General features: G+C 41.4%; 1 protein-coding gene across 9 annotated transcripts in view; it reads right to left on the bottom strand.

Moving 5' to 3' along the window:
• CSRNP3 (cysteine and serine rich nuclear protein 3) overlaps window positions 1-25,181 on the bottom strand; it is a 91,645-nt gene that overhangs the window by 9,742 nt on the left and 56,722 nt on the right. For 7 of the 9 annotated variants that reach the window (XM_021400279.1, XM_021400276.1, XM_021400278.1 and 4 more), the window contains one exon: window positions 9,097-9,267. In XM_021400279.1, coding sequence (XP_021255954.1) covers window positions 9,097-9,267 — 171 coding nt within the window. Of the gene's footprint in view, window positions 1-9,096; window positions 9,268-9,920; window positions 10,079-23,217; window positions 23,543-25,181 lie in introns of those variants that run through there. The other 2 variants (XM_021400282.1, XM_021400284.1) reach the window with 2 other exon arrangements.

Genomic DNA, 25,181 nt, shown 5'->3' on the forward strand with positions numbered 1-25,181 from the left:
AACATGATGTATGTTGCTAATCTAAAAATGCACTGTCTCTAGAGACTGGGAGCACCTGGCCTTCAGCCTCGGTTTTCTAATTGGTTCGGTTTATTGTCACAGTTAAAACACAGTTCATTCATTCTCCAGTTATTAAGTAGCAAAATGTTAGTCATCAGAAGTGTGAAAACCTCAAACTTTTATATTAATTAAAAAAAAATAGGATGAGCTAGCTATATGAGGAAAAAAGTATATAGGAAAATATATTCTTGTAACTAACTTACAGATGATATGCCCCACTAACACATTCATAAAAAACATTTTGTGTTCTGTAAAACATTGAAATAATATTACTTTTATAAATAGTGACAAGCAGCTAAAGGCATGGTAAATACCATGCACTTCTTTAGACGTGCTGCAGATTTGCTGAGTTACAAGCATAAAACAGATAGAGAACCACATTCACTTCCAGGTATTGCAGACAGGTGTAGGATGCACACAGAAGAATTAGAGGAAATTCTGCTACAGTAGACATGTTTAAACTTACATGTTTAAGGACATTCCTTACCAGCAGAGCCTGTCAAAAGTACGTACAGGAGCTTCTACTAGGGACAGAAGGCTATTATATTAGGAATACTTGACAGGGTTATGCCAATTTTGCATAATATTAAGACCTGCTGTACTGTACTGATTTTTCACATATGCCAGTTTCAAAACAAAACTTTTGCTTTTAATAAAACCAAAATGTTAATAGAGCTTGGAAGATGGATAATTCCGATATCATGACATTCTCTTTCAATTTAGAATGAAAGAAAATATTCCATTAATCAGAACGTTCTTTGCTTATTGCTCTGACACACAGGAAAGCGCGTATTAAAATACCCTGCTCCTAGCAAAGGAGGCGTCTCAGTCATCCTGGGATGTGTCCAGTTTCTGATGGAGTAGCATTGATGCTATCTGGATTTCAACTGGATCTTGCCTATATTTGGGAAGCAGCACTTTTACTATGTAAAACAGCCAGCCACAAATGAGATGAGACATAAAACTATGGTGAACATCAAAGGAAAGAAAAAACGGAAGGTTAAACATATCTGTGTGTGTGTGTGTGCTTCATGAGGAACTACAAGGTATTTGTGCCCATAGATCACACAAGCTAGCAAATGTCTTTGAATCTTCGTCTGTAAATATCAGCATCGACTACATAACAAATTTACTGCAATTTTTTTACACTCAACTATGGAATTCATGATGTGGCTGGTTACTGGCAGAAGTACTGAATGCTGGAATAAAGGTGCTTCCATGCTTCTGTCAGCTTCTACGGAAGAGCTGAATTACACTACTTTCTATAAATAAAGAAATCAACCTGAATTTTCATTTACAGTCTACACACTAATAAATGAAGCTAGGCAGAAAGCCGTGCAATCTAGCAAATTCCATCTGGAAAGAAAAGAATATGATCTATGGTAACAGCCAGACCACATGAATATGCTTTCCCACTGCGTGGATTTCTGGGGAGGGGCAGGGACGCCCATGTGAGCGCGTGTGCGTTGTCAACATTTACAACAATTTAATACATCACCATATGCTTGTGCCTAAATGTTTGGTCAGCTGTCTCAGTAAGACTGCTGTTGCCATGAGCTGTCGTAAAGAATCCATTAATGCATTTCCTCAACTTTTTTTATAGTTTTTCTCACTTTTAGCAATTAAATTATCAGTGCTACACCGTCAAAGGTTTTGTTTTGTCATTGACAAAAACGGTGTTAAAATGGAGATAAGCTGAACTCCAAGAAAATGCTGGAGTACTCTAACTGCAGCAAAACGAGCACTGTAAGTCCAGCACTATACAACTGTACTAAAGACAGTGAGATCTGACGTGCATTTGTTGTAAACGTCATTAAAAGCCATGCTTTCATTAACATTGTAGTTCCTAGTTAGCAAAATTATACACTAATCTTTGTAAGTAAGCATGTAAACATTCAGAGGCCACATATTATATGCAATTATTTATTTCTGAAACTCATTATATCTTTTGGGTTTGTTTCTGTCTCACCCAAGAACTTATTAAAGGAAGAGCTGAGGCACTACAGATAAATCCATCGTCATTTCTTCCATCCTACTGCTAGGAAGAAGTCAGATGGATTCACATTTATGAGAGCGTTGCTTATAAGAACAGAGGAGGCAGGAACTACAAAAGAATGCACGATTGCTCTTGGTTACCCAGAAGCAGAAATCAGAGATATTCTGGTGACCCTTTGCTGGGGATACAATCAGCCTGCCGTCAGTGTGCCTGGGGAGCTGCGACCACCTCAGTACCAAAGGGCACGCAGAGCAGCACAGTCAGCCCTGCAAAGGCGCCGTGCATGTGTTCTGCTGTACTTCCCCAAGTCTCTGAGTCTCTCTCTGCCTTTGTGTGATTTCCCAAAGGAAATCAGAATTAGATATTGAATGGAGAAGTTAAACATTTTCCAGCAGAAGGGACAGAATGCTCTATAGCTCATTCAGTCCTTTTTGCTTCAAGTTGACTAAAACTGAGGTTCTTCGATCATCTTAGCAGGATTCAGAGCCATTTTGCATGCACCGCACCTTAAGCAGTAGGTTCGAATCAGCTGTAATTACTGCTAAGGACACTGCTTAACTCAAGACACAGCAGAAGGACATACAGAATATGTGTTGTAACGCATAAAATCTATTACCAGAAGGAAGGATGATGCTGTTAATCTCATTACTGCTACAGAACTGTCCCTCAGAAAATGTCACTATATCTGAACAAGGTCTTCAGACACAGACATCTTCAAAAAGCCCTGCCAGAATTCATCCTTTGAAACGGAAGCAACAGCTCAAATGTTGATTTTTGGCATTTGACATTTGATTGGTTCAGTTTCTGGATTTAGCAGACCAGAGCTGGAGTTAATAACCTGCCTGCAGCCGGCTGCCTCCCGTGGCATCATGCCCGGTCCCACAGGCCCTTCCCAGCTCCACACGCACTGTGCCAGAGCAGCTGCTGTGCTTTCCGGGCTGGCTCCGGGCAGTGCTGAGCCCCATTCACACAGCACTCACTCAGCCTGCACTAGCAGTCACCGCTCAGGTCGTCTGCAACATAGCACGCTTCTGGAAAATGGGAACCCGCTGTAAACAGGCTTCCTAAAGGTCAGGCCAAAAGACTTAAAGAAGAACTTTCAAAGGAAAACACAGATAGTTAACCCACTCTAGAAACACAACCTGCTCTTTCTTCATGCCCTCTTGTTATCCATGCTTGTGATATGCGTGCACACATACACTGTAGGGTGCATTTATTCATCTTCTCCTCAGCTATTAGCCTGTCTTCCTTAGAGCAGTTCTCTTTATCCACACCAGTTACAATTGTTTAATGACTACATACAGCATCTCCTCCAATTCTCTTCATGCTTACACACGTCTCTGGTGACCAAAGGTTCAAGGAAAACCCAAGGACTGCAAAACTGAGGAACAACTGTACTACAAGCCAGAAATGGACAGAACGCCACAATGCCTATTACCAGATATCAAGTTTTTTCATTACAGCCCTTCAGTTTTCTATCAGAAGGACTACAGTTCAGCACTAAGTCAAGAAATTGAGATTTCTTTCAGTGATTTGTTCATAAGTCTGCACAGCAAAATGAAACATGAGTGGTGTGCTGCAAGACAACCTTTTTCTACACAACAAGCATACACATACCCCCCTACTCCTCCTAATCACTACAGTAACGCTCCTCCAAAATTCCGTGTACTCTTGTGAGAAACATCCAAGTCTCATTTATGCAGGAGTAAATTATAGCTGATGAAATAGGTAAGCAACAGCAATGATGTACTGACAGACAACTCTCATATACAAGCAATGCTCTATACATCCACGTTTTCATCTGCTTTAAGCATCCTCATTTTGTTCTTTGGGCAGTGGACCTACAGCAGTGTGAACCTGTGAAAGACAGAGCACTTAATTCCGTAGATCTCATGACTGAAATAGAAGCCAGAACCCCCACACTTGGGAACAGCTCCTGATACTGCTGTATTCAGTTGTGAAACGCGAAGTATACTTCCTAATTTTACAAAATCCTGATATGAGTGACATTTTAAGCCCATAATGATTTTCAAACATTTTCTACTGAGCAAACTGGTAGTTCTTTGATTACTAAACATGAATAATCTGAGTTCTGGCTGAACTCCAAAACATAAGCACTTTCTTCTGCTGTCTCAGCTATTCTCCTGATGTCAAAGACACATTACAATAAATGTAAACCATATGGCTACTCGGCAGATTACTAACACTCTTGCATCAATGAGGGCAAAGCAATTCATTGTCACTATCACAGAAATATCTTAGGCACCTGAACATTCCTAAGGGCTGGGAAAAAACTGCACCCTTCTGGATTCAAACTGTCTTAGGAAGAAACACAGCTTTTCTTACTCTCAGCTATCCCATTTGTCTGCTTTTTACGTGCTCTTAGGGCCACATAAACCACTACAGCAAGAAGGATTAACACTGATCTCCACCTGCTCAGTGACTCCCATGCAGTGTTCCATCACGTCTAGAGACACAGAAGACAAAGCCTCACACCCCACGGAAACCCAGGTCAGACATCACTGACAAAAGCCAGCTTGCTCCACAATCTCCTTTGAAAATAAAAACCTGGGAAATTAGCATATTCCAGAAATTTCTTCTACGCTCCCTCACTGCCTCCCCAAAGATACACTTCTTATAGACTCCATATATTAAACATTTTAAGCCCTTAACAATTAAATGCCTGTCCCACAAAACCAGAAATCCTCCTTAGGAGGAAATGCTGTGACATACTGTATCTCCTCCCAGAGAAACACGTGGGCTTGAGGGCAGGCACTGCGTCCTCAGAAAGGAGCAATACGAGGGTTGGATGTTAGGGCAGGACGGGCACAATGCTGCGGAACAGCAACACTGACCCTAACAGAGCTTCACTGCTCCATCCTTCAGGTACCTCCCTCTGTGGCAAATCCAAGGCTAAATTCATCCCACAGGAGTGGCTGGAGGGGAACACTCGTGTAATGCTAGATTTGCGTCGCACTGAAATAGTTTCTGAAAAAGACGAGTTCACAGGCAGGTTAGACATTTGACAATTTCCATTTGAGCTTCAGTTAACATTTCACCTGTCAGAGTTTTGTTTAAAATCTTACAGAAATATTGCAATTCTTTGCATGCTAAAGCTGGAAATTACTGCTGAAATCTCAAAGAAAGCTGTTATGTTTCCTTCCTCATCGCCCTCTGTCTGCAGCAGGCTTTTCTTCAACACTCTCTACAACAGCGCAGATTCTGCACTCTGCAATATAATCAGCCTGCAGGGAGAAGTGGAGACAGTTAACTGCTCTCTGCCTCCTCATTTGCTCTAAATGCCAGCTGCTGTTTCCTGGATGATTATTTCTGACCTTGGCCCTGGCTCCGAGCACTGAGAGGATGCCACCGTATCCCTGCAGGAACGCCCATGCATAACAATTGCATTTGCAGAACTCTCCTAAGACTACAGTCAGTCCTTTGTTCAACCTCATGGCGACTTGTGTGATCAGCCATTTGATACAAATATGACTCCAGTCAGCTCCCCATTCATTCGCCTTTTCAGGCATTTTGCATACGTGATGAACATCTTCAACAAAGGCATCGTTTAAAGGAAAAACTGCACCTCTGAATATTGCGTGAAAGGCACTAACTTATAGGAGAGAAATTTTCAAAGAAACATAGAATTAAAAACACAAATCCTTCTAGAAATCAGCCGGCCTCCTAATCCCTCTTCATGCTTTTGAAAAATTCCTTCTACAGCAGTCATTACTCGAGATGAAAGACGGCAGGATCTCTTGCGCACTGTGCCCTATCATTCTGTATGAGCGCTTGAGCTCCACTGAATTTCTTCGCATTTCTTGGTATTTCCTGCCCAGATGTACCCACTTCTTTTGAAATCAAAACCAAGACTCTCTCAGCCTGGTTGCATTTCCTAATGTGGGTGAACAAATGATGAGGACAACATACTCCTTATTAGCAAGGAAATTCCAAGCCTTGTGGCAGGCAACATAAATATTTGCAAGATGCCATGAAAAAAAGAACTCCTGCATTTAGCTGGACTTTCCAAGTGTTCTCCCATGATAAGCTAGCATCTCCATGTCCAACTCCTTGAGATTTCTATCATTAACTGGAAATTAAACAAAAGCTTTAAGCTCAAGGATCAGGTAATGCCTTCTGCTATGGACCTCACATCACATTAAACTTCAGCCTCCACATAAAGGTAATTTAAGAGAACCCAAATCTTCCTAGTGATGTCCAAGGATTTGATACCTTCTTTCAAACTCTTATGCGGCCCCACAGACAAAACAATCTTAATTTATTAGTGGCCCTACAATATTCCAAACAAAGGAAAGAAGAGCAATGGGGACGTACTTGTATTTCTGAATCCTTCTACTTATCTTTAACAGTAAAATCAATATTGGTGAGCCTAATACCATATATACATGGTTGTAATGCTGCTTGAAGATGAACATTATTCTCTCTGATACGGAAGAGGGGCTGTGAAATGGGACAGATAAGAGGACTGGTGGTTAGTAAAAGGGTTTGGGATTCATTAAGGTAAATCTATGGTGTGAAACTGTCTGCTGGGTGAAACTGAAATGACCTCAATAGGCTGAAAACAGTAAATAAAAGATGGTAAGGTATGTATTTGTCCGTGGGAATGTAGGTGCTTGATCAGCACTTGATATGAGAACTGAAGATGTGAAGATGTATACACATGCACACCTGACAAAAAAAAAAATGCAAAATTTACTTATTTTTGGTTACGGACATGGCAACAGTTGTCTGCGCTTTACGAAGCACTCTGTATTTTATATAAATTTGTATTAGACTCACCCTAAACCAATCTGGCAATGAAAACTCGGAAGCAGAAAGCAGCAATTACTTTATTTAGCAGAAACAGACTGTAATTTCATTTCATGACTCAGAAAAAGATGCCTGTGACTTGGGTTGTTGCTGTCTTGATCTGTCTGAATGGATATATTGTTAAAGAAACTCTGTACCTATCCCTCTGTAGTAGTCACAACAGACATCACTCCTGGACATCTTAGTCATGTATTTTCTGCCATCACACTACAGGGATAGTTATTCACATCAAAGCTATATTCTTGTGTTTCTGCCCCATCTGAATGATCAACAGCAGCTATATGCTTTGTGTAGCTGGGAGGTTAAACTGAACTTGAGGCTAATGGATCAGGATAGCTGAAACACTCCTGTTTATCTGAGCTAACAGGTAATGTTTTAAAGGTCGTATAAATACAGAGATGCATCAGTGATTGTAGATAGCTTTAGACACCACCTGCCTGCTAGCTAATGCATCAACAAAGCTGTAGCTACAAGTGATTCAGAAATAATCTTTTTGTCAGGCCAATTAGAAAGGAAAAACAAGATTTAGAGGGCCACATGAGGGCTTTTAAAAGCTGAGTTACAGAATTAACATGTAGATTTTGATGTTGACTACAGGTCACTGCAACACTTGCAAGCCCCACACTGCCATCAGTAAGGGACGGATGATGGTGCTTCAGATTTGCTTATATGAAAACAGACTGGAAGGAAGACACTGCCAGCTGATACATACATATGGACAGCTAAGCATAACACTCAAATGTTATAGTTTCCCCCACAGGTTTTATTCAGAAATCGAACCATTTATTGTTTCAGTTATAAACAAAGCTCACTGTTATATACATGTATTATAACATCTCTCAAGTTTCTCCTCTGAATTGCTAGCTTTCTTTCTGTATTCACAATAAAATTGCTGTCTTCTATGTGGGTGGCAAAGACTGATGTACAAGGACTGCTTTCAGTCTGTGATGAACAATCATGCAAGTCTTTTAATAGATGCAAAAGTTAAAAGATCAGCATGTAGAGAATATTATCATCAAACTGTTTCCCTATTACTACTAACAAGATTTACTGGGTCACATACTCCTTTATAGCATTTCCATAACATAAGGTGCCCTACTAATCCTGAGTCTTAAATATAATACGCTTAATTAAGATTTTTACATGTAAACACATTAGAGAAGTTGTACCTGCATAACGCTTTGTAGAGCAGCATTCCATAACCGAAAAGAGGATTTGGATGCTCACATCCAGACCTAGCTCAAACTGCACTGCAGCATTAGGGAGACAAATCAATTGTAAGAGCCTTCACATCACATGGTACAAACATGACTTCTGGGCACAAGCTAAACCATGCAGTTAGAAGGATCACACTGTATATGGGTGCTGACAAGGCGCCTCATCTATTCCTTAGCCCACAGTTCTAAAAAATGGCTTTATGGCCACTAGCTCCAGTAGACAGATTTATACACAGCAGAGCTGAAGCACAAAAGCCCCAGCTCTTTAAAACATGCAGTTCACCATCAAAACAGCATAACCACCTGCAACAGATATCATAAACTACAAAAACAAAATGTAAACTCATTTGTCATATACGTATATACATATATATGCTGCCCACATAACCGACGTAGCTCTGCCAGTTTAAGAACAAATGGTTTATCTGAGCACAAAAGAACTGCTGAGTACAGATGTCCTCCTCTTCGTGAAGAACAGAAACTACTGCAATAATGGGGTCTCTGTGTCTAATACACAATGTTCCTCCATTCAAAAAAAAAAAAAAAAACAACAACCCAATCAAATCAAACAAAATATAGTGTGTTATCTTCCTTGGAGGAGATCTCTCACCAAAGAATACTTACTGCAGATAGCTGACAGCTGTCCAAGGAAAATAAACAAACTTACCTACCGTATCTTCCGTACAGCACCCGCTTGAAATACTGTAATCACAATCCCCAGTATTTGCTACAAATAGCCCCGTAATTCAAACAGCAAGCAGTTAGGGGCTTCCAAGTGACTTCACGTTTTTACGATGACAAATAGCTGTATACAGATAACACAAAGGCAAAAGGCTACAAGTCTGCTAAGTCCTTCTGAGCAAGTCACAAGCTCTCTGAAAGTGAATTTTGTCATCTGTTCAATTTTAAATCATCATGTTTATCAAACTATAATGCTTAATTTTATTTTGAGGAACAGAAAGAATTCTTTAGATATAAAACATCAGTACTTACGGGTAAAATGATTAGAAGTGGATGGATTGACACTATCACCACTGTCAGCGCTTTCACTGCTAGAAATGTCATCGTCTGATTCTCGTACAGAGGAGCAAGGTGAGGAGCCATCAACTTCTTCAAACTTCCTCTTTAAAATTCCACTCATTGCTGCAATGCTGTCACAGGCACCTGTAACAGGAACAGAGGTAATGAAGTATGGAAACATCCAACTGCAGAATATTCATTTGTAGTCTCCAAAGTAATTTTTATTTAGAAGTTGCCGTATCTCATCTTAAATAACCATTTAGTATGTGATTAGATACAATTAATTAGGAGACAGAGAAGCCACAAGAAAAAAACAAATGTTCTTACATCATACGCTAACTTGCTACCTATGGAGATGATTCTGTTGTTAGAACAATGTGCAGCAGATTGCTTTCAGGGGCTATTTCCGCCATTTTCAAGTTAACCCTTTTCATGGAAAGTACAACAATTTAAAATTAAATATAGACTTTCTTCAGACCAGGGAGAAGAATACAGACAGAAAAAGGCAATGAAATCACAAAGATGGCATATCAATTTAGAAACCCTTGGAATTCAGAAATTCCCCATTCCAGCCAGAGACACTAATTGCTTCCCGACCTCTCTCCTCCCCATTCTAAGAAATGAGACGCCTAATAAGGTCCTGAGGTTGCAAAGAAAGATTATAAGGTTAAGTATTCCAGCAGAAATTTGGTACCAAAGGTAGAAATTTAAAATGAGCTGCAGATAATGAAGGAGGAAGCGCACCCCTAACCAGCCAAGAGCTGAAGGGCAGTTGAGCTCATTCAGAGGACACACACCTGCTCCATGCCTCCCGTAGCACTGCAGAGGCGAGCAGTGCTAACATTCAGCCAGGCAAAAACTTTGTTGAGGACTCGTGATATCCCAGAGTCACCGAGTAGGGCACAAAACCCAGCAGACATCACCCACAGCTCCCTTCCAACCAACTCTTCTATGACTGTTAAAAAAAAAAAAAAAAGAAAAAGCTACAGGAAGTTAACATGTCAGGCTAAATGACTGCTAGTGAGACAAGGTGAAGGCGCAGACTGCAGAACCAGCCACACTGCCTACCAGCACGCCACACACTGCTGGCCAGGCGCTGAGCTCCCCTGGATGCTGCTGGCTGCAGCAGAGCCAGAGAAGCCCGCAGGCAGCCTGAGCGAGGCCCCCAGCTCTGGCAGAGGGCCGACAGCCTAGCCAATGTGCCCAAAAGCCATGCCCTGCTGCCTACATCTGAAGCCAAGGAATGCTGTCCCCAGCCTTGTACCTTTTTGTCTTTTTCATTAGCACAGAGGCAGTCTCACTGATGTAGCTGCTACGTTCTGACCTTGTAAGCGCAGCACATTGGTAGACCTCCAGGTATCTTTGCTAAATCTCGAACTCCATCGAGTGCCACATAGTTTAAATGTCTTCTACATACCCCACAGCTCTCTCCAAACCCTAATACCACAGCTTCCCGATACGAATAAGCAAAGTCAGCATGTCAGAGGTTTGCGATCAGCTTTCGGCCTGATGTGAAGCTAGAGCAGGACAAAGGTGGCTGTAGGAAGCTGACAACTAAGAAAAACGCATTGATGGGCTCAACCAGTCATGGGAAGTCTGGAAGACTTAATTCAAAATGAAAAGTCAGCAAACGCAGGTCTGTCTGCAGGAAATCCTAGGAAGGAGACTGCAAGCATAGCAAGGCTGCACCCCAGTGCAACAGAAAGTTCTAATTATTTGCTTTGCTTTGCTGACAAAGCGTTTCCCATTGTCTGCCAGCTCCTAAGCACAGCAGGATGGAGTTCTGGGGAAGTTCAAACTTGCCTTTGTAAGCCCAAATTAGAAATTACAGATACATTATACAAAATTTTCATTATGCTGTTTAATTACAAGGCCTAGAACAGAAGTTTTATTATAAAGGAGATCATTCACCTCTTATGAAGTAAAAGCCGTGAGAAGCACATACATGACTGCAGCAGGTTTAATATCCTGTCTCCAGCAGCAGTATTTAATGCTTCAGTGGAAAGCAATGGAATGAAAAATCCAGCCACAACTCACTGCAAGATACATGGCTCTGCTTCCCCATCCTTGCAGTCAATTTCCCCTAAGCATAAGGCTGAAATGTTGCTATATTACAGAGCTCAGCCTCTCATAAATTCATTTGACTTGCTCTCCTGAGGCAACAAGTTTCATATTGGTTTATTGGGAAAAAAGATCAACAAAACAAATCTCCCGAAACTATAGCCACAGTCCAGTCAAAATCACAGCAATTTCAGCCTTTACAATATTTTGGACAGTAAAGAGCAGCAGAAATACACCCATGTCTAGCAGTATGCTATATGAGAGAGAGTGTCACACATACAGGTACTTCCCACAGCGTGGAAATAACTGAAGAGGAGTCACTGAGGTCTTTTTGCATTTTTATAGTGATATTTACAAGTACACTCCAATCCTCAATAGTGACTGTTACAATGGAGGTGCATGGCTCCAGTGATGTGTATGGAGTTATGACATATGTTTGGAGGTGGAGGGCTGAGGGAGCAGATAGAGATGGAGACACAAACAGAACTGCAACATCAAGTTTCTCAGCCCAAAGTTGGACCTATGATGGCCCTGAAATTGCGTTAACACCTACGCTTGCAACCTCGCTGCTGTGAAACTGTTTGCATTCTCAGCCATTAGTGAAGCCACCCCTGGAGCGCTGTGTCCAGTTTTGGGCTCCTCACTGCAAGAGAGACGTGGATGTACTGGAAAGAATTCAATGAAGGGCCACCAAGATGATCACGTGGCTGCAGCAATTCTCCTATGAGGAGAGACTGAGAGCTGGGACAGTTCAGCATGGAGGAGTCTCGAGGGGGGGGATCTGATCAATCTGCATAAAAACTTCAAGTAGTGAGGATCTTGTCAGTAGTGCCCAACATCAGCACAGGAGGCACTCGCACAAACTGGAATACAGGATGTTCTGTCTAAGCATCAGCAAGCACTTCTTTACTGTGCTGGTACAGCGGCTGGGAGAGGTTGTGGAGTCCCCTCCCAGGAGATCCTCACAAGCCATCTGGCACCCTGCTCAGGGTGTCCCATCTTGTGCAGGCGTGTATGACCAGATGACTTCTAGAGGTGCATGCCAACCTTAAGTACGTTATGATTTTGCCCTTGGGAAACTCCCCAAAGCAGCACAGTCTCCTGCTGACACTATTCTACTTTCAATGTGGTAACTAAAATGTTCATCAGCCAGAACAAGGCAGAGAAAGTGAGCAGAAAATTGTGCAGAGCTGAAAGCACCTGTACACTCAGTTACTATTCAAACAGGTTCTTCACAGTTCTAAGTTAATGATTCCCAGAACAAGGAACAGGCTCCCAACAGAAGTCATCCAGCTCCTGAGGTAACACATAAGGAGCCCTAGGCCCTAATGCAGCCTTCCTGGTTCTGCTCTGCAAACTCCTGCCACATTCCCTAGGGCCAGAAAACAAGAGCAAGGGGGGTTGTTGTGGAACCTACATACACAGTACAGCCTCAACTAATCACAGTTGCATGTGCTCATTCTACTCCTAGTAATGGCACAGGGACACAGAAATAGCTGATTACTGTCTGCAGTAACAGTGGCTTCCAGCTAAGAACCCTGTCACTTTTAACCCACTCCAATGCCCTTGTCTTCGACTGTGCAGTCCTTAAATCAAATTTGCTTTCCCGAAAGACTCTGCTCATCTGTCACACATCCCTTCAGAGGCATCTAAGCTTTTTCAGGGTCTCATTTTCTTCACTTCCAAGCTCCTCTAGCATAAAGACTGCTTCTGCACACACCCGGAAGTTACAAAGGTTTGAGATGTCTGAGTAACTCCCATCCAGCTCTCTCAGAGCTCAAAACTTGGGGTTCCTCCAAGGAAGGTGTCTGAGAGCAAACAAAAAGCAGAACATGCTTGTAAGGCACGTCTAAAAGGAAAAAGGGACAGAAAGGTTCAGATGGGCCTAATCCCATGGGCAATTGCTTATGTACCTGAAGGCTGTTTGATAGAACACGACACTTGGCAAGCTACCTGTGCACATTCTGTGGCCCATGAACCTCGGCATTATTTCCTATGGTGTGCACCAGACTCCATCTAGACAGAGAACTGAGACTCTCCTCTAAGCTATAGCTCAGAGGCAGCAATTCCCGAACAACAGGTTCAAGTCTCCGCTGCCCTGGGGAGTAATTTACCTGTTAAACTGCTGGGCAAAAGATGGGACACCCATTCAGCTGCAGATTTTCAAAAGAAAACAGAAGTATGAGGAAGAGTGACCTAGGCTCTGTTCTTGAAAGGAAAGGTTAATGTGCACGCCTTCAGATCAGGGAACTGGACTGTGGTTGTGATGCGCAGGGATCTTAAATAAACAGCTGAGTTGGGGTTCCGTGCTCAAGTATTTCATTAAGGTGACGCAAATAAGGGACTAATCCCGAAACCTTACTCTGAAGCAAAAGATCTTTGGTCCTCAAAACTCACAGTCTATTCTTACCATGTAACAAAATTTATCTCTGCTCAAAGTGAAGGTATTTTACAGCCATCCTGACGCTACTGTGGAACACGTGCTCCTCCCTACAGCACGTTACCGGACCCCAATATCAGTAAAGCGCCTCATCTGGCAGTGTAATTGTGCCTTGTCTTTAAACACAATAGGAGTCTGTCAAATTCCAAAAGATTCTTGAAGGAAATATTTGAAAAACAAAGCAGATGTATTAAATAAAGGATCTCTGGAAGAATGATAGCTTGGCCTGTTCATTTCATAATTCTATTTCCGATCCTCTCTCCTGTTCAATAAAAGGCAACTGAATTCCATTAATTTGTCTTCTGTCCACCTTAAAATCAACTCAGCTCTCTTAACACTCTCATTTAGGTATTTAAAACATTGAGTTTACATATTACAGTTAATATGCAATCAGGAGAGCAGTTTAAGAATTTAGTCAGGAAATATATCTTCTATGGCAATACTTGATTTACGTAGGTCACTCTGAAAGTAGCCTCCTAATCATTTCCATGGAAATTACAACAGGTACAGAGAGCACAACAGCACTATTTGATAGAGCAAATTCTCAGCTACAAAACACTACTTTTCAACAGTCATCACCATTACGTACGCATTTTCACCCATGACAAACAAGAACCTGCACTCTGTGCTTGTCAGAATCTGCACCAGCAGAGGTGATCCATTGTTGCTGTTGCCACTGCTGAAATGCACCACCCACTGCTTCACTGTGCTCACATCCACTGTTTGCTCTCCATAAATATTCAGCAAGTGTCGATGAATGTCAATGGGTATAATCTTTTTCATATGGAGCCATTCAATGACACACCTTTGCTTCTCAAGCACTTCCACGTCAGATGCCATCGTGTCAGACCACCCCTCTCCTGCCATCTGTTGCACGACAACAACATGGTATGGGACAACGTCGGAAAGGTTCAACCTCTACCACCATACCACCAACATTCACCTCCGACATTGTGGGCCAACATAATAAAACAGGAGGCAGTACTTCTGAAGCATCCCTTGTAACTGAGAAAGCATGAACACTGACTCAGACTGTGTTGGGATATGTAGTTGTAACTTACATGCTTTCTTTCAAAATTATTTCCAGTCATTAGGATTTCACAGGGCGGGAAGCGCAGTGGTAACGGGACTACCAAAGGAGACAGTCAAAAGAAATGACTGCAACAACTTAAACGACCAAGTAAATACAGGCTAAAAAGTCAAGTCAAGGATAAAGATATAAATTCATACTGCCTCTGGCAGGAATCAATTAAGCTGGCTATTCTGACCTCTAAATATGTTCTTCTGGAAACTAGCACAAAGGGCTTTCTTTTATTCTCTCAGTTTTTGCCTACTTTCTTCCAGCTCCTTTGCAAGTTTCATACATACCTTCATATACGTTTAAACTTGGCGGAAGTATTTTAAAAGTGAAAAAAAGAGAAGCATTTGCGCAATGATTCTCCTATATCACAAACATGCCATGGTATCTATGGTCATGGTTACTTAGGCCTACTTATTTTAAGGCTTACTTTTGGTTCTTTATTAGTCCAATTACTTCTATGAACAAACTTTAAAAAGTAAAACAAGCAAAATAAAATCTTGCAACTACTGTGGAAGTAAGTACTCTCATGCCCTAGAACTCTGAGGAAAAGAACTGAAATTGTTATTAAAGACATCTCTCAAACGTCAAAGAAATGTCTAAACACGTGAACTTTTGCCTAAATTAGTAAATTCTTGAGAATGACAACAAGGACTGAATAACAGCACAATGGATGGGGGTTAATTGCAGAGAGAAAGAAAGATGAGAAGGAGTTGAAAGCTTAAATGAAAAAATTATTTCCTACAGAAACTGGAAGCTGATTCCAAAATGTAGAGTTTCAAATTTTTCTTCACTTTTTAATCGACAAGCAAAGCCATGTGCAGTCCTGATCACTGAAGGCCAGTTATAAAGGTGATGGTAAACAAAGCAGATATAAAAAAAAAATACAAGTAAGCCTCAAAGCTGACCATCATCATACTGCAACTATGCATCTATGCTATGTATCTGAACATGTAGCTAAGGTTATGCATCTGCTCAGCTCCCTTTGCCCAAGCCAGCATAAACAGCAGAAGCAGAGTTGTACCAGTACACCCAGCTTCTCAGCAGAACTAATCTGCCAAGCAGAACACTGCCCTAATACAGTCACTGTGCTACGAAATGTATTCTGAGCTTCAACATGCGTCTCTGAAGTGTAAATACACACAGTTTTGGATATAAAAATACACAGCAAAGGGTCATACGAGTACAAAAATTATGCTATTTCCCAGTTATTCATTGTTTGGTTCTGCAGATTCTTTTGCTGTTCTAACATAGTTTTCCCTTTGCCAGCAACCTGAAAAAACGTAATTATGTATACACATTTAATGTGCATGTTCAATATGCCGTACAAAATATTGTACATAAGAATTCATAGCATAGGTTGCATGAACAATAGACTTAGTTTATTATGCACCAAATCCTGAGATATTAAAGAGCTGCCTGTGCACAGCCAGCAGCCATTTGCGTTTTAGTAGCGCTGCAGTTTGTTATACAATAGGCATGCTCAGCACGTTCCCTAATGGAGACTATATCAACTTTCCTTTTCTTAATTCAGCATTCAAATTCCAGCTTGGCAGATCATTTTGACCAACCCCATGCTTTTGCCTTTTCACAGCCACAGGAATACCTTTCCCTGAGCCCACAGAAGCCCTGACACAGACCTGGGAGCTCCAGCAGCCTCTAGGTTTTCTCTGAGGGAGAACACAGAATCTGGTGCAGAGCTGTAATGGTTGGATCGCATCCTTCCAACCTCACTAACAAGCCACTTAAAACTTAACGCTGTGATCTTGTTTTTGTTTGTTTTTTTTTTTTGCTTGTTTTTGCTTTTTTACATCTGATAACTTTAAAGCAACCAAGCAAGAGATTTCTGCTTGCTTGTTTTTTTTTTCCTTCTCTTTTTCGAAGACCAAAGTCATTAAAAATCACCCATAACACCTTGTTTTTACTTTTATACTAAATGTTAAACACAAAGCACATTGTTAAACCAACTCTCTAATAACCTGACAGGGCTGTGCACATTTTTCAAACACCAAATAAATATCTGGTACAGCTATTAGTAGTAACTTGGTGACAGATTATTGTCTATAGTAGCTTAAGGCACCTCTTGAAGAGATTATTCTGTCATCTAACAGTAGACTGAAAAAAAAAAATGTAGGAAACTAAACCGTAGCTCAAAAATACCAGAAAAAAACTATTGTTTTCTCTAGCAGGAATAGTTGAGGGACAACGTATGAAACAGGCCCCTGTAAACAAAAATAATTTTGCTCAGGGGGAGATAATACTCAACTACCACCAAACAAATGAATATCATCTCCGTGGCATGAGCATACAATCATGATTTCATTCAAGGCTCGGCCAAAATTAGTAAAAGGATGTTTAAGTGCATCTTTTTCTCCAGAGAGTAGAGTCAATAAAACTGTTTATACTGGAAAATATAAATTATGAATATCTACTGGAAGGTTGTGATGTTTCAAAACTACTATCTTCCAAAATAGCTTTACGGCTATAATAACTCAAGCTTTCATTCCTAAATCAAGGCCAATGTACAACCAACATACAATACTACTATTTGCAGGTTTAATGCACACTCGAGACAGTCATAAGGAGGCATTCAGGCTTTCAAAAGCCACATCCAAATTAAAGGAAGTTAATATTTGCTTCTATTATTTGCCTCTATATGTGGTGTATCTATGAAACAAAAATAAACAAACAAAAAACCCCAGTACATTTATTTAAAAAATCCTGCAGAATTTTAGCAATAACAGTATTTCAACAATAAACATTGAAGGTGAAAATTCACAAAAAAAAGCAAAATACACGATGAATTACTGCATGCAGGCTACATATTTATACAATTTACATAATACAACAGTTGCTAAGACTCCTCATGCTACTGAAACATAGGTAGTGGGGACAATTCACCTTCTCTTCTGCAAGTAGCACAAGGTAAAAATAAGTTACTCAGTTATCAGCTAGAAAATATCAGTAAATTTAATTTCAGACTTACAAAATAGAAGTATTCTGAGAAACAAAGGGAGGTTGACTGTTTATGGATGTGCACGTTGTGGTTGGATCACCTGAGGCACAGTACATTTGGTTCACTGATGCTCTCCTCAAAACTTGTTTATAAATAAATACAAATGCACTCATTTGTGTGGTTACTTTAATATTCAGGGATTTAGTCAAAGAACAAACTTTTTAAAATTGCTGTAAACTAACAGTCTCTCTCTTCTCTATCTCAATACTTATTCACAGAATACTTGAAGACCATCTGCTGCCCTTTCAAATTCAGCTGAAATGAGGTAATGAGTTAAAGAACTAATAAGGAAAATATGACAGATATATGGGACAATATGACAGGCAAAAAGAAGGCATAACAGTCTAGACCTATTTTCTTTAGAAATCGGTCAAAAAGATCAGCTGAACAAAGATTTCAAATTCCTGACCACAGCATCGCTGAATGAAATGGCTGATTTTTATACAGCGGCACAACGTGGGCAATCAATGAACTAAAACGCTTCTCAATAAGCCAGTGGTCTTCTCAGTAATTTCAGTGACTGGCAACCTCAAAAGGTAGGAGTTTTAAAGCGTATACTCAATTACAGTCAATCTTATCCTTAGTAACTTCGTATCTTTGGCCATCAAAAAACATATGTTGGTCCTTACTTGCCTGAAACATTCCATTTCAACACAACAGCAAAGGAAGGAAATGTATGATGTTACCCCAAATTACATGTAAAGCTACAGACCACAATGAGGTTGATCTAAAATTAGATCCTAATTGTATTAAATTTGAATACTGACTTTCTTTGCTTTTCTGTTAATACTGGAAAAAATCTGGAATCTATGCCTGCAGAGACTTGGCATCATAATACCAACATCTAAAAATCCTATTCAGTTCATGCTATCTCTCAAAGCTGAAAACTCTTCCGGAAGGCTAACAGAAGAGCTGCAGGTCTAATAACAGCCATGTGTAGCCACTCAGCTCCCAAGACACTTGTCACCATGTCAGCGATGAACAGAAACCGAGCAGCTAGCCCCCTGCCATGGCACTGCCTGACTTGTAAGCACCTTACGACCACTCAGCAACACAGCCAAGTGACTCTGCTGGGACAGAACTAATTATCTGCCCCATGGTCTCCTGTAAAGGTATGTGGTTTATACTTCATGCCCAATATTTATATTTAAATTTATATATTTTATGATATTTTGCTTTATGAAGTCTCTGATTATTCTGTATTTTTCAGGGGATCTGACACAAAAAGTTCAATATTCTGTCATTTCCACTTTCCCATTTCATTGTTAAAGATGCTTTTTTTGAAGCCTGAGTGGGTGAGGGGGCCACAATGGTGAACAACCAAGCAACTTAATGGAAAGCCACAAAGTCTTACCTTGAGCTACTCTGAGGAGGGAAGGGTTCAACAAAGCCTCTGGACCTATAAGCAAAACAAGGGGAACTCTGCAAGGACTTGGGGTCCCACAAGAGTTGCACAGTTTCCCTCCCCACACTGTAACTGAATACACGAAGACAAAAACGTTAACTTGAGAACAGAGGCACTGCTGATCCCAGCAACACGGAGCTTGGCACAGACCTGTGTATCTTGATTCACAGCATGGATGAAGAAAATGACTTACTTATAGCTATGCATAAAAACGATTTATCAGTGTGAAGTAAGTAAAAGTAACACAACCCCAAACTCATCTGACTTACCCTCAGGGGGCGGAATTCTGATGAAAGCTACCAGTACCATGGAGGCTCATTTCACTCTGCAGCCTTACCCTATGTAACAGCAGCACCTGATTGTACTTCCACAAGGAAATCCAAGGACTACTACATCCAAGGGGATAGTGGAGCTGCAGCTGGTAAACGTTCTAGTTCCTGCCCAGGTCGTTCAGAAGGACTGCTGAGGGTTATCAGAAACCCAAACATACGTGGTCTCATGCATTTCAGTGCAAAGTTTTCAGAAGAATCTTTGCTTATCGTTTTGTATTTAAACTTAAAAACCTGAAAACCTGAAGTGCTTCCTCTTCCTTTTTCTTGATTTCGCTTTTAGACAACTTACACATTGAGTGTTATTTTCCATCAAGTTTTTACATTGACACATATTTCTTTTCCTCTTTCCATTTTCCCTATTTCATTGTGAAAAGCAGAGATGAAATGACAGAAAATAGAGGTCTGAGAAATAGAAACTTTCCGGGGGCTTGAGGGTAAGACTAGAGGAAAGATGGTTGTTGCAGAGAAATACACGTACAAATGATACACAAAGAAAGTTTTCCAGACTTCTGCTGTTCATAATTATTCATAGCATCCACTTATCACAGATTTCATTAGAAAATTGTATCCATACTTATGGAGAGATGGAGAAATTAAAGCCTTACTATATATCTCAGATCTGTTTAATTAAGAAAATTTCTCTGGTTTCTGTGCGTTCACTGATGAGCCCTATCTGCTGTTTTCACAGAATCAGAGAACTGCAGGGGTTGGAAGGGATCTCATGAGATCATCGAGTCCAACCCTCCTGCTAAAGCGGGTACCCTACATTATTTTGCTACATTCAATCCCTTTCTCAGGGTCAAAAAAAAACCTACAAAAGAGCAATAAAGCAACAGCGATCAAAACATGCTAGCCAGACTCCAAATGGCATTAACATCTTGAAGCTGCGATAGTGTTTGGTGATATTTTACTGAGAAAAATGTCACATTCATAAAACCTATTTTTCTCAGCATCCTAATTGGGTCAGAGCTAGGATGAAGATCCTAGCAGACAGGGTACATGTAAATTCATACTTTAACGGCTTTTCTGATCCTGCAAAGGATTACACCTGCCTTGCTTCAACATGATTTCCATCTGCTTGTTTTGGAGGAAAAAAAACAAAACAAAACAAAACCAAACCTAAAAAACCTTAAACATGAGGTTCGGTTAGCAGAAGTATCTTTTAAAAGCAAGTAAGAGTTTCAGAGAGCAGAATCATTTATTGCTATTCTGGAGAAAATACTTAAGTTTTGGAATGAATTTCCAAATATTCTCCATTATGCGTCCTATACCACGACTTAAACGTCTCCAATTAATACCAAACCTTATTATTCCTCTTTTACATCGGCTGAAATCAACACGTTTGTCAGCAAAAGTTCCTCTCTCCTAAAACAAGTTAGATCAAATATCCAAGACACTGAACAAGATAAATACTGCACATGCTCTAAACTGAAACATTAAACACCAGGCATGGACTTCTCAGCTTTTGAATAAATAGAGAGCAGCAGAATCAATACTGAATTTCAGCAATAAAGGAGGGCAGAACCACATTTCTGTCTCCATAATATTGGATGCAAGAAGACTGGCTTCTATTTATGATGTTTAACAGAGATCAACATCCAGCATTCAGACTGCAGCAATATGTTTTTATAGATCGTAATTCTAATGGAGTTTAAAACACAAAAAAGAGTGTTTCAGAATTACCATAACTTGGCATCAGCCCAGAACACCTGCTTGCTTCAGGAGGTCTTGGTTTTTTTTCTTTAACGTTCTTTAAATAACTCAATACGGGGAGTGCTTTAGAACGTGAATGCCTGAGCCATGAACATTCTGTGCACAGGAAAACTGTCTTTTTGATCCTTTGTGCATGGATGGAAAAGACATGCCCGTGTCAGAGCAATGGTTCCTTCAGAGCAGTGAGAAGGCAGCTCTGATGGTCCTGCTGGTATTCAGCACTAGCTGTTAGTTTCACTTACGTACGTACTGACCGTAACAACCTAACTGCCTTGTACATCTCACCTTAAAACCCACCGTACTTTTAAAATGCAAATATGGCAGTTATATAATCGCATGACTATACGTTATGTTTTCCATTTAGTTCACAGGAGCAAGTTTGGTGCATGTCACCGTGCTGGAGGTCCACATCGCACATGCCACTGCGTGAGCGGCTCATTAAGCAGGCTGCGGGCCGATGGAAGGGTGACGAGGCAGACACTGGAACACACCCTTTGAGATCTATTGTCTAAAATGCACCAGCCTGTTTGCTGAGAGATGCCAAACTGTACAGTTTTTGATACTGAATTAATTTGAACAGGAGAAACACAGTAACATCGTGATCAGCACACCTGCAAACAGATTTTTAGCGATATTTGCAAGCAGAGAACTTTGCATCAAAAAGCACCATTTTTTTTTTATTTTTGTATTTTTAAAAGAAGTGCAGGAGCTGCACAGCCCCTGCCAAGGAGTCACAGGCGGCCTTCCGCGGCCCAGGCTCCCCGAGAGGCGTTCGCAGCGCCGCTCGGGAGCGCCGGGCCGGGCACAGGTACGGCCCCGCCCCCCGCTGCGGGGCACGCCGGGCTCAGCCCGCCGGGACGGCGGCAGCGCCCCCTCCGGCAGCGGGGCCGGGCCCCCGCGGCTGCGCCCGCACGCCCCGCCTCGCCCCGCCCGGCAGGAACCCGCCCGCCGCCGCGGTTTCCAGGGAGATCCGCACGCCCCTGACCCCCCGCCTCCGCAACGGCAGAACGGGCCTCTGGCTTCTTTTTGGCCTGTTTTAATTAAACGGGGCCGCGACGGCGGGAGGGAAGCGACGGCCCCGATTCCTGCACTAGCGCGGGAACGCAGCGCGGCTAGGGCAAGCAAACGGCTGCGGCTAAAGGCGCTCCTCGGCCGAAAGCCCGACCCTCACGGCAGCGGCGTCCGGCCTGGGAAGGAGGCCCCGTGCCGCGTTTTGTTTCTCCACTCCCCGTTCGCTGAGCGGCTCTGCCCAGGCCGGGTCTGGTTCTCGGGGGCAGCGCCGCAGCCTCACTCACCCGAGTGCTGCAGGAGCACGGCCGCAGAGATCTACGGCTGGAAAGGTTGCACAGAGTTCGTGCCCGACGGTGTAAGATGGAGACGCGGCACGTCGGTGCTCTGCCGCACCAGACTTCAAAACATGTAAAACCGATTCACAGATACCTGAGAGTTAGCGGGAGAGACAGATGCCTGCCTGAAAATGATAAGATGCATTCTGTCTTAAATAAGAGTGCAATAAACGTGGAGAGATGCAGCGTATCACTCCTGTGCGCAAACAGCTGTGTTAAAAATAACACAAACCACCACTTCCAAGTTTATCTCAGAAAAAAATGAAAGAAAAAACGCAAAGCAGTCCGATATGCTCCACCAACATATGATCTCAGACCAAACGTAAACACTACACGTTTCCTATCGAGACAGAATTAGTCTTTAATACATAGCAGAATAATAGGCTGTTGTTACTAAATATTTTATGATATTGGTAAATGATCCATCCAGCATAAATTTAATTTCACTTGCAACCCAGTTTTCATGCATAATTAAAGTTTGAATTGCATAGGAATAATACTAACAACGCTGTTAGGACGCATCTGGTCACAGAACGCGCACAATGTCTTGGTATCGCACCATGTGCAGCCTTCCAATCCCACCTCACCCAATGCAAGAAAATACCTGGCTTCGCTAAAAATAAAATAAGGAAACAGCAAAACCACCGCTTAGATTTTAAATACTGAAGGGTGTGAATAATCTGTTAAAAAAAAACAAACTGACCTGTTCAAATTGTTGTTTTTCCAATCCATGCACTGTTTTTATTAATTAGGAACCAACCCAGACTGATCGTCATTTTATAACGTTTGACATATTCCCTGTCTTCCTGGTGCAGCAGATCCTCCCGCGGCTCCCAGCACTGCTGTGCTGCTGGTACCATATGCTTTATTGTTCAGCGAGCAGCGCTGCGCCGTGCACAAAGCCCCATTACCTACTGCTGCCGGCACCGCTCGCTCACTGAGGCTGCCTGCGCGATCACATGGGAGCGCTGCCGGAGGAAGCCAGGCATGCCACTCATCTCACCGACTATGGATATTTTTTTTTCCTACCCCCCTCCCCCCCGATCAGCTGAGGTCTACTATGAGGAAGGAATAACAAATTCTAAAGCTTCTTTAGCTTGTGAAGGCAGCAGATGCTATGGAAACCGCCCCCCCCCCCCCCCCCCAACTTTATTATTATTATTATTTGCAGTTATTATTCCCTTTGTAACAAAGGTTCAAGTAGAGATTCAAAAGAGTTTTGAAGTCATTTTTCCTTGTGGGCAGCAGCGAAAACCTTGCATTGTCTGCAGCACTCCGCACACACTGCCATTAATATTCTGAAGAGGTAATATTTTGCCAACACGTTTAATCTGCCGGTGTTTATCCTTTATGCGGACGATGAGCTTCTGAATGGAAAAATGTTCCTAAAAAGCAGCCCCTTGATTTCAATTTGCATCATCAGCCAAGGGCATTATCCTGTTATCTTTGATCATAAAATTAGTTCTGCCGGTTTCAGTGCGACCATTCAGGTGAATAAGAATTGGCCATTTGAGCAAGGATTATTCCCAGACCCAAATGACAAATTATGTAGCACAGTGAAGCCTGATCGCTTCTTGATAACGTGTGTGATGATAACTCAGGTTTGGGATCGGGTTTTTTGGGTTGGTTTTATCTTTCTGTTGTTATTTTACACAAATTTTAAATTTGAATAATATTTTATACGGCCTCAAAGCTTAAAATTTACCTGAGGGTTTTATATAGGACTAAGTAAATAAGTACATCCAAAATTACAGAAGCATTTATATAGAAAAAGGTAGTAAAGAGTTTTTGCATTGATAACATTATCGGGGTCCACAATCCATCATAGATTTTTTCAAGATAGCCTAATTCCCATCTCAGAATTACCAGAGTATTCTGGTTTTAAATTTTAACAGAGAGCGAGTGATGATAAATGAACATCTCCATCCTGAAAACCGGTGCTGAGCAAGTAATTAACCCTAATAATAACATCGCAAAGATGCAGCTCTACTATGAAATTGTGAATTATCTCTGGAACAATTCATAGCATTTTCAAAACATAAGCTGGCAAAAAGAAACCGTTTTCTCATTAACATTCCACAAATGGAATCCCGACTCCTTCTCTTTAAAACCTCCCTCATTAGAATAAATGACAGCTTGTTGCACTTTGTTGGCTTTATTCTGGTACTATGCAAGTTTTGCTACTGATTTGCATGGAAGAAGGAACAAGCATGACAAACAGATTCACGCACTTTACTGTCGTCATGCAAATCAATGACAAAACTCTCAAATTCTTTACTGTTCTCCACATCTCGCTCATCATGTATTATTAAGGTTTTCCACCAGCTGATACGCAGTCTCTGTGATTGCACTGAATTATAAAAGACGGGAAGCAAAGGACACAGAACTACCTACTGCTCAACCCAGTGATGAACCCCTTCTAGAATCTCACATTCATTTTGTTAAATAATAATAATAAAAAAATACTATTATTAAGAATATGTGTATTTTAAAATGCCACCATTTTTATCTGCCCAAAGACAATGACTGAGCAGATGGCTGGTGGCTGAGAACCCTCCACGTCTCTTAAGTAGGAAACACTACCACATAGACATTAATGAGAAGAAATGAAAGCAGGCTAGACGTACTGCTAACGAACAGCTGGGTTAGCTGCAGCTATGCATATTT

Source organism: Numida meleagris, chromosome 5, assembly GCF_002078875.1.
Source record: "Numida meleagris isolate 19003 breed g44 Domestic line chromosome 5, NumMel1.0, whole genome shotgun sequence".
Lineage (NCBI taxonomy): Eukaryota > Metazoa > Chordata > Aves > Galliformes > Numididae > Numida > Numida meleagris.